Below are 16804 nucleotides of genomic sequence, written 5' to 3'. Positions count from 1 at the left end.
ACATACGGACAGTACAAACATTTCAGTCAAAACTCCTCCGACAGATAGCTGACGCTCCTTTCTACGTGACTAACCTCACTCTTCACATTCTTCCCTTTATAGACCAACTCGCCAAGACTAAATCCCAAAAATTCCACACTAATCTCTCGACTAGTTCTAATCCTCTTGTAGTGTCTCTCGCCTCCTCTGACATCCCTAATACTCCTCGCCGACTGAATCGCCAGTGGCTCTGCGACTTCCTTGTAGTCTGAAGGCCTAAACGCCATTATTATCCTCTCTCCTCCTCATACTCTCCTTCTCACATTCTCCTCTCTCCTATAGAGAGTGCTACCGCTGGGTAGTTTCTCTCCTCCTGCTCTCCTCCCGCACCAGTTCATCATACTCATCATATTTACTTATTGTATACTGTATACAGATTGTAAATTACAAAATAAATTAAAAAAAAAAGATCTGCTAATTAGTTTAAAATTTTTCTACCATTTCGTATTTTTATAAGAGTTATTAGTAAGGAACGGATTTTTATGTATTTAAAAATGCCAAATATTTAATTAAAATATGCATTTATTTTCGTCAATTATGTGGAAAATATGTGATTTTCTTAAAATATTTTCTGGAATATTTAAGTAAAATGGACATTTTTTTTATGAAAATGGATTTTTTTTGGGTGGGGGCAAGTTATAATTATTTATACAAGAAAAGAACATTTTTACAATTTATAATAATTTATTAGGAACAAAATAATTTGTTTTTAGAAGTTATAATGATTTATACAACAAAGAACATTTTTACTATTTATAAAAAGATGTGTTAAATTTTCAATTTTGAAAACTTCACTTCGAAATTGTTTGCAACCACATGAAATTTCAAATGTTGGAACGTAAAGTGAAGACGATCTGGGCGTAAGATGGACTTGTAACGACTAAAAGATCGTTCAACATCTACAGGTGTTATAGGTGCCTTGCTGAAAGAAGTTATCTCGTTGGTTGTAAAGGGTACACGATGTTCTGAGGTGACTTCTGTTCCACTGATAATACCAGAAATCTGGCAGATGGTCTCCCACCCTTTGTTCTTGCTCAGTACTTCTACCAGTTTTGATCTGATCAGATCTCCCTTACTCCCAGGTATTCCTTCCACCTTTTCGATGACTTTTTTTAACGATGGACACGTTTTCTGTCAGTCGAACATTTTGGGACTCAAGTTGGGTAATAGCTTGTGCAAGAAATACGCAATTGTCAGAAATGAATGCAAGGTCGTTCCTTAAATTAGGTTTCTCGAATAAAGGCTGTATTTATCGCTACTGCTTCGTCTTCGAGATGTGAAAGGACATTCTTGATTTTATTGTAGTTTTCATAGTAATACTGAGCTGCTTCCAGCCAAGTACCCCATCTTGTCAATATTGGTTCTGGTGGAAGGCACAAGTCTGGATAGAGATCTTTTAGCATTTTAATGCGACTTGGTGCTTTTAAGAACACTTTTTTAACCGAGGAGATTAAGGAATCTACGTCACTGATAATATCTATGTACATATTTTGATTAAATATGTAGAAATATTTATTTATTTTAATCAAATATGTATAAATATGCGATAACATCCAAATATGTGGAAATATGTGAAATAAAAGTAGACACAAACGGCTTAAAAAGTGTCAGTATGAATACTTCTAGTTGAAAAACGTCTGTAAATTGCCTAGAAAAAAATATGTAAATACATACGAATCCGTTCCCTAGTTATTACTCTTATATTATTATATTATATTATATGTTATTTATTGATAAATTTTCCTTTACTAAATAAGGGTCTACTTACTTACATTTAGGAGTGATTTAATACGGAAGCAGAGCCCCCTTAAGCATTTCCTTATAGAGATTTAAACTTAATACTTCTAATTCAACTTATCAAGTTATATTTTTCTTTCGAGGATTTGTTTAGAGTGGATTTGTGGCTAGACAGTGGAAAGACAGATTTATTCTAGATTTATGTCAGGTTTGTTCATATACGGGGTCAAATGCAGGTAGCAGGTCATCATCCCTGATGGTAACCCATACACCAGGAGAAGTCTTTTTGAACAGGAACAATTTCATGGCAATTTTGTTGCAGAGTTTTTTTCAGAGGAACACAGCGATCATTTTCAAAATTTTTAATACTACCTGATCTACTACCTGGCTATCAAAGGTGTCAGAGGCAGTTGAAGTGCAGAGAATTTTGGCCACTGGAGAAATAGTTTCGTTAAACAATTGCATAAAAAAAAAAAAACCATTGGAGGATAGACATACTGGAGAGTGCACTTGTAGCCGTTTCAATTTCAAACTCATTTTTCAACACAATAACTTTCTAGATTGAAATTGCAATTAAAACTGTTTGCAAACATTTGATTAAAACAACTATACCATTGCTTTTGTATTCCCGGAGGGATAGGGTTGCATGTTTAGAAGTGGAAGAATATGAAACAGTTGTATTTCTGTAGGGATGTTGCAAATTAAAAAAAAAAATATATGTAGTAAAATAAAAAAAGTTGAAAAACTATTAATTGAAGACTATTCTAGCACACTGTTGGGGTTCTGCCGAAGTTATGAATTCTGGTTTGTAGAGTGTTAGTCAAGAAGTTACTTGACTGGTCTTCGTCCAGTCTCGGCAGCGTTCTATGATTTTTCTAAGGTCCTATTACCAATGAAATCTCTGTAACCATCGCCTAGAACATGACCAAGGACCTCTTTCCTTACGACTCCAGAAGAGCTGACTGATCACGTAGATGCAGCTGCAGTTCGCTGTTTTTCTTCTAGTAGAGCGTGATATTGATTAATACGTATGTACTACTGTACGCAATTAATGCTCCAAAAGTTTCGACCTCTCCTCCGTGGCACACCCTGTATAGGAATCGCCTACTTTTCAGGCGGGGCTTAACGTCCAACTACCAATTAGGTGTCGTGGACGGAGGCGACTAGCAAACATACTTTAATGTAAATTTCTTTTATTAACCTTTTAATAAAATCCAAGGCCTAAGACCGGGAATTGAACCCAGTACCACATCGTACATATTAGCTTCTCTGGTCTCGCCTCTAACCGCTCGGCTACCGTGGCGCCTTACACCCTGTATATTTATATATATTTTAATTTTTATTAATTTATTTGTTTATGAAAGCATGATTGATATCAGTCTCAGAAGAGCGGAAAAAATTTAGAAATTTTTAAATTTAAATTTAGGTAACAAACATAATTTGAGATTTAATTAAACAAAAAATAATCCTATTTTGTTCTATTTACGCTATATTGCGAATCAGTTATTTCACATTATTAGTGTATATGGAATAACTGTACACAAGACCAAAATACTGGAAGTGTACAAGTATTTGGAGAGGCAGTGTTTCAATCTACCTTTTGGGCCAAGTAGTGGCAACTAGATTGTTCGAAAACTCGTCCCTCGAACAAGTTTTTGTCAATCTCGTTACGGGAAGGAAGCAGAGGAGATTGCCTCACACGAATACTAAACAATATCAACTAAGAAAAGTTAGATTCGCAATGTTAGGAAAGGACACAGGCTTTCCATTTATACCTCCAACACCTTTTCACTAGAGGTCCTTCTTTGTAAATACTGGAGGTTCTTTTTTTTTTACTATTATTTACTTTCTTTCTCAATATCCAGGAATATATATATATATATAATATTATATTTATTTTTCTTTTGTTTACTACAATTTACTTTCTAGAATTTTATTTGAGTTATCATTGTAACTTTGAGATCATGAAGATTGTAGTTGGTATTCCGTGGAGCGTTCCCCAGTCTTTAAGCTCTCAGAAGTCCTAGTAAATCTGTCCAGGAGTAACTTAAGAAAGAAAGAACTAACGTGGATACATTAACCGGCTCAGACATGGACCATTAACAGAAGTTGCCGAAAAAATTGGCGTGTTAAGATAGCTCGTTTTTTTTTTACCATACTTTCGATTTCTATTAATTCATATAATGTCAGAGAGAAGCGATTTCTGTAATCATAATATTTATTGCATTTCTAGCAATAATTATCTAAGCCTTGATTTATTTATTTTTAAATTCAGAAAAATTATATAAATAAAGAAATTCTGCAGAAATAAATACAATATTAGAAGACAGTTAAAACAAAACCAAAAAGAAAATACAATGATGGCTTTGGTTTTTGGCCGTTGATAGTAGATTATCTTAGAAAATTTTGAGGTGCAGTCATTAAAATTTATAAAAAAAAATCTTTTTTCCCAATGAAGTTTCGGTAAATTATGCATTATTCGGTACAACAGTATGAAGTTCGTCCAAAAAAATAAACTATTGCTTAAGCAAAATTATTTTATTTTTCCAATATTTCAACAGTATATTGTAAACTCATTAAAGTAAAATTAACTTTTCTAACCCTTGCAGTCCAAAATTCTTCGCTCTATCGTAAACGCTCCTTTCTACGTCACCAATCAAACCATTCACACAGACTTGAACATTCCTTTTGTCACACAAGAGGCTGAAACACGATACAGAAAATATTCAATCTCATCACAATCCCACTTGTACAATATCTATCTTCCAGAACATTTCCAGACAACACTTCTAGACATCTTAAAAGACAGGTGGCCTCGCGATTTGCTCTCTGATAACGAGAGTCAGTAGAAAACAAAATGTTATTGGAGGGTAACTTCTCTACTCTGATATGTTGCTTATTGTTACCCTTGTTGCTTATAACGCAATGCGTTGATTGTAACTAAATAAATGATTAAAACAAAAAACTTTCCAAAGAGTTCAAGTGAATACTAAGGTTTGAAAGAAGCAAGGTTTGTTAGTGACATATTTACTACATGAAATGGATTTTAAAAGGAAGGCGGTACGCTTAGATTATGTCCTTTCTATTGGTTTTTATCCTTCAGAATTACTTACAAATTGAAGGAAGATAATTCTTTACCTTATTACCTTCGAATTCTTCCCGTTTCAAAACGGCAACTGCGTAATTAAACGCTGCCTTTCTAACGGATAAGTTGTTCTTTGTCTTTATAGTGTTTAATTTAAGAAATTCGTTTTTTAATCTTTTGTTTTGAAAATATGGTTTCAGCCTTCTAAAAATTCCTGGCGTAGCCGAAGTTCAAAGCTCTTCTTATTTTTGTAAAAATTTAATAATTTTTATGATAATTATTTTAACTAATAAAACCTTCACAAACATTCAATTTGATTCCAAACATTACCCTTGAATCATTAACTCCTAAAACTAGTAATCAACTCTTCTCTAAGGAATCACTTACTACTTAGATAAACTATTATTAAAGTAAATAAACTATGAAAGCTTTAGAAACTTCACTTTTTTCGGGTAATGAAATATTTTTATCACCTTTAGTTTATTTGTATAACGGAATGCAAATAATCTGCTTTTGCGATATATTTAAATAAAATCATTTTATTCACTTTATTCGTGTGCTTTTAATCCTCAGGATTATTACTGCCACCGGGGGAGCAGCTGTTCTCCTTGGTCCAGACTTAAGGTCAAAGGGAAAACCGTTTTTATTCGGTCATAGCGATAAATGAAACAGACAGCCAAAGTGTGCTGATATTGCAACTATATTTTAAAGAATTTCATCTATAATGCAGCTTCATATATTTATTTTTTTCTTTGATTTTATTCGTTGAGTGTTTTTATATTTCGGCTGGGTATTACTACATGTAAAAGCAACCAACGTTCAATGTTTAATTAGCCATTTTGTGATAATAGAATATCTTTGAAACTAAAAATAGATATTTTAATAAATAATGTTTCAAACAATACTAGGTACTGTTGACATTCTTGTAAATAACGCTTTGATATAAGAGAATACAGAATAATGGGAATTTCGTTAAATAATTCTCTAATAATCAGCACCATATGTACAACTGGATCTATTCTCTCTTTTTTGGCATAAATTGTTTGCTACCATATTTAATGCTTTTTGATTAACGAATTGTGTTCAATAAACATTGAAAGGGAGCAAATTTGAAGTAGAGATAAATTATAAGGGATTAACATTGCTTCAAATGAAATCCTCATAGCTGCTGGTGATGGTACAATGTTTTTAGTAAAATTGCATAGCCGAAGTTTTCTTTTACTAGCGCCAAGCATTCGCATTTTAGTCTCGGTTAATCTTGCCCAACTTTCCAGTTCTGAAAACTGACTGTCGTATATGTTAGGCACTTTGTTAGAGAGCTTATTATTCCGCATAAAATGTGTACTATGGTCCTCCAGAACTTTAGAAGAAGAATATATTTACATAGTACATAGTTGACATGATAACTAAGAATTTAACATCTTGACGAAGTGTGTGAAAAGACAGTTAAATCTGTCGTATTTCTTTTCAACAGGCATTGAATAGATATTAAGGATAGAGCAGTGTTACATCCTTCTACTAATGCCTTAACTCACGTCCCCATCATTTGAAATCCTTTGGCAACAGGTGATAAGCTGCAAGATAAATAAGTTGGTTTCCTGAGACTTTAAAGGCCATGCAACAACTAAGAGGTGAAGTTGGTATAACTATCTTTAGACAGGAGAATGCCAGTGAATGGTTAAGGAAAATTGTCAAAGTGACTCTCAATTCCGGCTGGATGCTGTGGGAAATAAACATCCTAAATGCTAAAGGAAAACATGTCAAAGTTTCCATTTTCTGTCTACTCCATCACCCAGTGTAACAACACTGTTACGCCAACAGTTTAAGAGAAAATTATTAAGCTATTTTGTATAAAACTTAAAATAGTTAGACCGATCAAACTATATCAGTGAGTTTCATAAGGCACCGAATGAATTTGAAGAGTGATCAGAGTTAGAGATGAAGATAGAGTTTTAGTATTTGGGTTTGTGTAATTTAACCCAAATCTTTCAATCCGTCATCGTTTCATTTCTAAATACAATAGCGACATTGTGCTGTTGATGATTCATGTAATTTATGTCCATTAGTTGTAATTGGTCTTTCATTTTTCTCCTATTGCTGGCCGATAAATGGTACGAGCCGGTATCCTAACGACCGACAGCTGTGCAACGTAAAGCCTTCTCTTTCGATTGCAGCGTCTCAAGTGTTTGTAGAGAAATCAGTCAGACCGGAACCGTCGTTTGTGTAAGAGGTGTTAGTTTCGTTTTGCCGAAAACATGATACTACACATGTAGTAGAGCAACGAATTGTCGTGTAATTTCACATAAAACTTGGTAAAACCGCTACTGAAACTTAGCTGTTATTAAAAAAATTTTATGGCGATGAATCTTTATCACGTGCGCGAGTTTTTGAGTGGTTCAAGCGTTTCCAAGATGGCCGAGAAGACGTCAGAGATGATGACCGCCCGGGTCGCCCTTCCAAGTTCAAAACGGATGAAAATATCGATTATAATTAATCAATATTACTACCGTGAGGTGCTTGCTCAACTCCGTGAAAGAGTAAGGGAAAAACGACCCGATTTTATGGAAGAACAAGTCACGAGGTTCTCCATCAAGACAAACGCGCCGGCTCACATTGCATTGTCTGTCAAGACGTTTCTAGCCAAATACAACATCCCAGTTTTAGGCCATCCGCCTTATTCGCCTGACCTGGTCCCATGTGACTTTTATCTGTTCCTCAAAATCAAATCTGCATTAAAAGGAACACGATTTCAGTCCGTTGTAGCTGTGAAAGAGAAAGCGGCACGCGTTATGCAGGAGTTCACAAAAAAAGACTTCCAGCACTGTTTCGAACAATGGTAAATTCGCATGGAGCGTTGTAGGGTTAGGGGAGGGGTGTATATTGAAGGTGATAATAACTAAATATGTATAAATTTAAAATAATTTTTTTTACAGCAATAGTCTCGTTATTTAATAGCCACACCTCGTAAATGCATTTACAGGCGGAACAATGAACTTATTAAAACGTTTTATTATTAAATATTCTATCAAACAGACAAATTATGTTAACTCCAGTGCACAGTCAACAAGAGCAGTGAGCGCCAGAAGTTACATAAGTGGAATTTTATAATTGATAAATCAACTTCTGATTTAAACAATCTGAACGATCAGAAATAGGATAAACATGACGAATGAGATGGAACAATAATATCCAACACTCTAAACCCAACTTCATTTTTAACAATTTAATTATTTTACAAAACAGCAGAGAAAATGGAAAATGACAAAACACTGATAATATAAAAATAAATCCAATGAAATTTCCAATTTTCTGTAATACCACATTTTGCTTCATCCCAAAATCAATTGAAAAGTATAACCATAGCGTATTGCACTTTAAGATATGCGCTCTTAGGGTAAAACTTGATACTGGTTTTCCTCCTTGAATATATTTTGTATAAAATGCAAATTGTTCGACGTAAACCAATATATCCTTGAGTAACGGGGATGGATTCCTCCTGTTCAATAACTCAGAACACTGAGGGGGTCCACATTCAGGTGTCTCTTGAATTGAATTACACCATTCTGTTATTATTATTTTCTCTCTTTATCCTTGTAACAACAAGCATGTTTTGTTTCTGGATTTCTTTTTGGATGTTGTTATTTTAGAAAATATGAAGTTTACTTTAAATTGCACAGATTTTTGCATTCATAGTGATGCAGGGACTCCTAGCATTTTCTTCCTGCTCTTCTTTTGTTTGGTTAATTTTAGAAAAAAAATTAAGATGAATTCGATTTGCTGGACCAATTAACCCTCCATCGGGCGCATTTAATCTGTGAGATGAAGAGGGCATTTTCTTATTGATAGCAACTCAGGTATTTCTTAGAATGAGCCATGGCCCTCAGTAGGTTCCTCTTTTACCTTCTTCTAACCGAACGGCCTGTCGGTGTTTTACTCTGAGTTATCTGGTGTTACTTAGCGTCCGCGTAATCTGTCAGATTAGTTGTGCCCGATGGTCCTTATTCTTTGGGTATTGATAATTTTTCAAGTTTTCTTATCAAAAACTGTTACAAAGTACATATTATCATTTAAAAGACAGTTTTCTACTTATTGACTATTTTTGCAACGAGTCTCTTTTGTTGAATAATATTGAATAGAAGAAAGAGAAGGGGATTCGGACACTAAACAAGTTTTTTTTTTTTCATTTTTAGAAGATCAAGATGCGGATGAATTTGAGTGCGTAAGTACAGATAAATAACCAAATTGTCGGACAAAAAACCTACTTCTAATGTTAGACGAGGGAGCCATAATATTTTATGGCGTTTGCCTGGCATAGTTGGTGACAACGTCGACAGAAACGTCCAGTGATGGTTCATGGTCATTCTTTCGCTCTTCTGAACGTAGGCGGGCATCAATGCATAAAAAATTTCTTGGATAATGCTAATAAACCATCTCACACATTCATTCATAAATGTGCACCTCAAAATTAGGGATGACTGATTTTTCTATTCACATTAATGTTCTGTTCCGCATTATGAGTTTTTAAAGAAAAACTTAAACTGAAATTTTTCATACGTTTCCTAAAACATTTTTGATGAAATTAACAGCTTTTGGGACATTAATCTCACAGATTAGTTGCTCCCTATGGTGTTACAAACCTATTGCGCCCGATGGAGGGTTAAATACGAACTAATCACTATTGGAAAATATTCTCCACATTCTTTACTTAGAATTATTAATATAACTTGAGCTTAAAGTGCATAAAAAAAGCTAACATTTAGCGCCAATGGATATTCAGAGATACAGGATACCAACTCAACTGAAAGCTAAGAGTGCCTTAAAATAAGTTGTATGCATCCAATTTCAAATTGCATTCACGACCACAAACTTTTTAAGGACAACAAGTTTGCAGGAAATAGAAGTACGTAATATTGAACTTCAGGATTTATTTCTTAAGGAAATATCAAATGTTAGTACGAATTATGTTACTTTTTATTTAATTAAAGCTATCCGGTAGGACGGTTGTATAAGAGTTGATCTCTAAAAACTGCGTAAAACAACGTAATGTTGGAAAACACCTGCAATTGACAACTTTTTCCCTTCTTTTTTCTATAAAAGTTAAAATTCCAAAATTCAAAGTGCGTTGGTGCAAGGCAAATTGGCAATGTGTATTGGTATTTAATTTTGCAGAATTGTTGATTATTATGGCACATTATTTGACACGATGAAGACATCAAATTCAGTAAAGCCAGGTTAAACATAAAGATTTAGTATTTACTAGTAAACTCTAAGATATATCTGGTGTAAAAAAACTCGCATTGACTACTATTTACCGCAATTTATCTAATAAAATTTCATAGAAATGATTAAAAATATCTAAAAGCACTTCACTTATTCTGTACTTCACGACTAATATTAAACGGTATGAAGCCGCTCATTATACCATATTAACGTTATATATTATACCATCTTGGAAGAAAGCATAATCAACCTCTCCCCCACATCAGCCTTAACAAACAATTATCTGGGTTATAAAATCCGACGTTCCAAGAAAATAGCTGGTAAGATTTTCTGTTTTTCATTTTCCGAAAACAAGTTTTTCAAACTCAAGAGTCCGGGAAAAACTAAAAATGGAGCAACTGTATGATTGCAATTCCTTCTCTTAGTAGAGAATCAAAAGAAGTAGGAAAAACAAACTATTGTTATAAAGATGGCATTGATAAGTGGTTATAATTTCCTTTAAAACTAAATATGTCAATTATATACAGTAAAATGTGAAATCAACAAAACAAATTAAATTCTACAAAAACTGGCAATGAAAGAATCAATTTGTCAATCATTAGGCGAAAACTAAATTATATAAAATTACCAAAAAAATATGAGAATTTTCGCTGATTTTATCCGCCAAAGCACGCATGTTTTAATATCAACTATTATATTATCTAGCAGCGCTAATCTAACCACAATTTTTTCAATACAATGAATTCATTCTTGAAAGTTCATATTAAATGAGCCATGGAATTAATGTGGATATTTTACGTACAATATAAAATTTTATGGTAGCCAATTAGATGGGCAATTGAATCCGATTTCATTACCAAATTTATCGCACAATTTGTTTAAAATTAAAGTTAAAAACCACTGTGACCAGTTGTTGTAGGGATAATATTCTGCTTCATTTTAATGGATTCGGCCATCCTTGAATCCGCATGATTGCTTCCATTTATAATATACAAAACTGATATTTTGATTTTAATTTAATTATTTGCAATCCACAATTAATGAATATATGTTGAGAACTGCTTAATTATCTTAATTATTTAATAATTACGATGCATTAATTGTTTTATAGATGTTTATTTTCTCCTCAAATGAAGGGAGCCTCTAAACCAGAAGTCCCCAAACTAAGGCCTGCGGGCCACATGCGGCCATTTTTCCGGCCCCCACCGCACTTCCGGAAGGGGCACCTCTTTCATTGGTGGTCAGTAAGAGAAGCACAGGATGCATCCTCAAAGCGCAGCGGGCGTCACTCACGTACAGTACTACTTCCGGTAACGCGGGATGCACGCGTCACGGCTCCGAAAACAGTGTAAAATAACAGCAGAAGTAGGAAGAAAGGCAAAGCACTATAACTAAACCGGACATTGACCATCTCATTAGCCAAAAGCAGGCCCACAGTTTCCATTGAGATACTGGGCAGTTTGTTGATTTAAATTTACTTGTTCTTTATTGTAAATACTGTATTTGTCCCCGTTTTGTTTTTTTTTACAAAGACTAGACGCCGTTTCTAGTGGAACCACTTTCTTGTAGCCACGACAATAAGAGATTTGTTGTATTTTTAGGCGCTGCATTGCTTTTAATCAAGTTTTCCACGTCTCATTTCTTTGACGCAGCATCTTCTTTGGCAGTGAGACACCTCCTACGTGAGCAATTAGTTCCTTGGAATAATTGTGGTAGACTCAGCGTTGCCTATAATTTGAAGAAGACTTATGCACCACGTTGTAGCTAGAATGGGAAGTTTACTTAAAGATCATCTTCATTTACGGACTTATTTTGCAACGAATTTCAATACGTAATTATATTTCCATCTAAATACGGACTGCCAAACCGATATATTATTTAGTAACACTTCCTCAGCGCTGTTGATTCAGAAATAAAAAAAAAGAAGAAAAGTTAAAAAAAAAGGCCCAGTTTCATTACCGAGGGAAAACTGAAGAAAGTGTCATGTCGTAAACACAGACCATGGAGAGTGGTTAGGAAGGTACATCACTCCCTAGGGAGTAGAAGGACTTTACCAAAGCAAAGTCTGAATGATAGCAGGAGAGGGCATAGGTCTGAGGTTGCAAACATAGTGCCCTAGGGTATGCTCAACCTGATACATTAGCTACACTTCGTCAAAGACAACTTTGTAGAAAAGTTCTATTGAATGCACAGAATAGTTTACTGTTCTAGTTAAGAAAACTGCGTTGTACTCAAAGGCCTCCATAAAATTCAGGTATAAACTGTGACGGCTCAACGATCTCATGTTATACGAGTATTACCAAATATTAACTTCGTCTTAACTGTGTTTTCTAAGTGTTAACCATAAAAATGTATAGTAATATAAATAGCGCCCTGTTAAAACTGAAGGTGCCTTTTGGGCTTGCTCTGCTGTGAAAAGTGGTAATTTATAATCGTAACCATTTTGGACATACAGTTTTTAATTTTTTTAAATTAGCATGTGTTCTAAGATGCACTTCATTCACACCTCTGTCAACTTAAAATGAAGATATCGAACAAAAGTACGAGAGAGAATTAATGGGTGTGCGGTGTGAACAAAACATTTCAGTAAGCTGAAATTCTGTTTTGATTGGGCCCGGCCCTACCAGAGGACCTGGCTACAACCTGCGATCACCTATACCAGAAGTACAACTTTATTGAAAAAGGTTTTTCGCTTTTTTGAGATGTTTGAAAAATGGGGCCAACGATTTTTTTTTAACTACATGTGTAAAGCTAATCGTCTATTTTTTTCAGGCGGGGCTTAACGTCCAATTAGACGTCGTGGGCGGGGGCGGAATACTGGATTCGAACTGGGGATCTCCGACTTACAAAGCAAACGCTCTTTACCACTAGACCAACACCCACCTCTAAACTACATATCTCCTTAACAAAAACTTACAGTTTAAAATGTTAAGTATAAGGGTTGATTAAACGCCAAAAAGTACACAAAACGCTTTTTCGTGCAGTTTTTGACGATCAACCCTTATACAACTGTCCTACCGGACAGTTTTAATGTGTACACATTGTACTCATTGCAGTCTCCAGCTTTTATCTCCAGCCTCCAGGGGGGAGGAGATAATTTTTCCATCGACTGAAGGGACTTTGGGAGAGGTGGGCGGTTTTTCTTCATGACTCAGCATGTTTAATATACAGGGTGTTCATTTTAAGACGGCTCAAATGCATTTCATGCCTAAACGGTTGATCTGAGCAAAAAATGGTAGAGGAAAAATTTGTTGCCCGTCACCTCTAGTTTCAGAATATGTGTCTTTATTTTAGATTCCTGCCCGCATACGCTGCTGTCGCGCGACCAAAAGTGAGGGTTCGCAGTTGACCCCCATTTTCATATACATAGTTTTAAAGAGTATAAAAAGTAATGAACGAAACCGGAAACCGCAATTCGATATCAAAATTAATTTTACATCTGTTACAAACAAGAAGGTTTAATAATTGTTTGATAATTTTGGGAGAGTTGCGTTTAATTACCAAAAACATTGGAAACCACCTGCCACATATTTAAGTGATCAATATCTTTCATGTTTAGGATCAAACTTATTCCTTAATTTATCAAACAATGCACATTTCTCAACTTGTGAAGCATGTACTTACTATGCCTTCAAAGGTGCCTCCTCGGATACAGAGAGCAGTTGATAACCTCCAGGCTAACCTGGCTTGCGAGCCAGAGGAGGAACCTTTGAAGGCACAGTACATGCTTCACAAGTTGAGTAAAGTGCATTATTTGATAAATTAAGGAATAAGTTTGATCCTTTGCATGAAAGATATTGATCACTTAAATATGTGGCAGGTTTCCAATTTTTTTGGTAATTAAACGCAACTGTCCAAAAATTACCAAATAATTATTAAACCTTCTTGTTTGTAACAGATGTAAAATTATTCTCTAGCCATTTTATGTATGTTTGAGAACATCTAAAGCTCTTAACATTAGATTTTTCTTAGAAAAATCACTCGGAAAACGACTTATTTCCCGATATTAAGAAAAATACTAGCTTTACTGCTTTGGCGATATTTTTACTAGAAAGGGGATGAAAAAATACATAAAAATGACCTATCGTGTGCTCTTCTTTCTCTTTGATAACAAGTTAAAAAATTGAAATAAGATTAATAAATACCAGATTTTAAAATGGCCTAGCACCTTTAATTTTGAAGATACCAAATTGCGGTTTCCGGTTTCTTTCATAACTTTTTATACTCTTTAAAACTGTGTATATGAAAATGGGGGTCAACTGTAAACCCTCACATTTGGTCGCGCGTCAGCCGCGTATGCGGGCAGAAATCTAAAATCATGTCACATATTCTGAAACTAGAGGTGACGGGCAACAAATTTTTCCTCTGTCATTTTTTGCTCAGATTAACCGTTTAAGCATAAATGCATTTGAGCCGTTTTAAAATGAACACCCTGTATATTTGTTTTAATGATTTAAGGCGTGTCAACATCTAAGATTATTGGCGCCCGGAGCTTTTTTTCAGAGCACTGCCGGTCTCCGGACAGTGAGCTGTAAGAAGCTCCTAGGAAGAAAAAATCTAAGGGTCAGCAGCTGGATTCGAACCCGGGATTTCCGCGTGGGAATCCAATACGCTAACCACATAGCTAATCCCTTCCCTCCACTTTAATATTAATATTAAATTAACATTAATAAATGGTTTTTAAATGTGTTGATGAAATATCGAGTTAAAGGAATATTCCAAAGGAATGCTGAATAAAACTGACAGCACCCTGTGACATTTTATTCATCTCAAATTTTTTTTCTAAAATGAATCCTAAATTTCCCTTAACTTACATTTAGAATCAAAAGATTTTATTTGAGTGATTTTTCTGAAAAATTCGTACAATTCACAAATTGAAATTATTAAAAGTAATTATGCAGAATAATGACTATTTTTTAAGCGGTACCATCGGTTGCAAATTGAAGGCAGAGGTTCAAAACTCATCAATTAAACTTAATACTATTTCTTAACACAAATGTAAAGTGAGGAAGTGGCAGCTTTGTACATTAATTAGAGATTTTAGCGTCAAAGGAATGTTTTAGTAACTGGAAACGTCAGCTGTGAAAGGAAGTAGATACGAGTTACTGCTGGGTCTACGCAATCTGTTACCTTAAAATCTCAGATCTGCATAGGTTAGCAGTGCCGAAATCATTAGATCGTAGGAATAATTGATGGAAAATTGAAAAATTCCCTTACCTTCCATTTTTTGGTCCAACGTTAGGTACATACGAAGAACTAGCCGTGACTGCACTGTCTGGTATCGTCCCAGACTCCATGCCCAACGCAGTATCACAGCTTCCTGAAAAAGGAAAAAAGATTGACTTCTAATTTTTAATAATAAACATTATAAATAAATAATTTTTACTAAATAAACATAAAAGGAGCTTTATATTTGTTAAATTAAAAGTGAAAACGTTCAAAAAAACAAAAGGGAGAATAAATGTTTATTCGGAAATATTTTAGCGTTAAATGAGTTGAGAAGTGATTAACCAGGTTTTAAATGTAGTTAGCTTTCTAGTATCTGCAGTTAAGAATCTTTTTCTAGAGAGTTTACGGAATTAATTTCAACAAAACGAGTTTTAATTACTCTTTGAGATGAGAAAGAAATTTAGATATTTTCTTTTAATTAAATTAGTAATTAATTTTTTTATTGCTATCTTAAAATTTTAATTTAACAACACTGAAATAATGGTTTTAACAAACGTTTTAACAAATAAGAACAACATCGTTAATTACAAGCCAACTAATTGAACAACTAAAAGAATTAAGAACAAAATGTTTAGCATTCGCTTTTATTCCTTACTAAAAATTTTCTATTCTACATGAAATAAATCAACTATTTTTACGGAATTTTTGAATTTTAAATCTAAAACCTTGTCTTCGTGGTGTGTGGCTTTGCGAGCCTTGTTTAATGTTTGGCATACCTTGCACAGAGATATCGTTAAAGACTCATTACTGCACTAGGTGAGAAAGAAATCTAGATATTTTTCTTTTAATTAAATTATCTTAAGGTTTTAATTGACGCTCCACCTATACAGCAAGCTGAGACATCAAAGGCAGAGTTAATCAACAGATGATAAGCCACGTTACGGGGGTTTTACCACGCATTGCAATAGTTTTTTAGGGATTGTAAATCTGGCAGTTAACACAACGGCGAGTTTTGCAATTTTGGTTAGTGAATTATGGCGTGGAATAACGAAGTTATTAAGCATTTTTTTCGACCAGTACGAGGATAATAATTATTGTTATGGAACCAACAAAATAAAATATAATACAAAGACAGCACTTTCATTTACAACGCACTATTATTAAAACAAGAACAAAACAAGCGACAACTATACAACACATTGGATTCCCACGCGGTGGTCCCGGGTTTGAATCCAGCTGCTGACCCTTAGATTTTCTCTTCCTAGGTGCTTCTTACAGCTCACTGTCCGGTGATGGACTGTGTTATCTATAACGAGAGAAGGACAGCCGGCAGTGCACTGAAAAAAAACTCCGGGCGCCAATAACCTTAGATGTTGACGCGCCTTAAATCATTAAACTATACAACACTCTACGGGACTGCCAATCGCATTCAGTCCATTTTAATACAAAATCCTATGTTCCATAGCTCCCTTTTACATCTCTTACTTCACCAACCATACCGGTTTTAAAAACTTTGTTCTTTCCACCAAAACCAAACTCCGTTACCTGAAATAT

General features: G+C 34.5%; 1 protein-coding gene across 4 annotated transcripts in view; it reads right to left on the bottom strand.

Moving 5' to 3' along the window:
• The window catches only part of LOC141449757 (discoidin domain-containing receptor 2-like), a 471131-nt gene that overhangs the window by 164210 nt on the left and 290117 nt on the right, over positions 1 to 16804 (bottom strand). For all 4 annotated transcript variants that reach the window (XM_074119492.1, XM_074119490.1, XM_074119491.1 and 1 more), the window contains one exon: positions 15299 to 15401. In XM_074119492.1, coding sequence (XP_073975593.1) covers positions 15299 to 15401 — 103 coding nt within the window. The remainder of the gene's footprint in view (positions 1 to 15298; positions 15402 to 16804) is intronic.

Source organism: Rhodnius prolixus, unplaced genomic scaffold (genome assembly GCF_049639745.1).
Source record: "Rhodnius prolixus isolate KJV_2025 unplaced genomic scaffold, Rpr scaffold_2, whole genome shotgun sequence".
NCBI lineage: Eukaryota > Metazoa > Arthropoda > Insecta > Hemiptera > Reduviidae > Rhodnius > Rhodnius prolixus.
The sequence above is the reverse complement of the archived record's forward strand: the minus strand, read 5'-3'. Positions and strand labels throughout refer to the sequence as shown.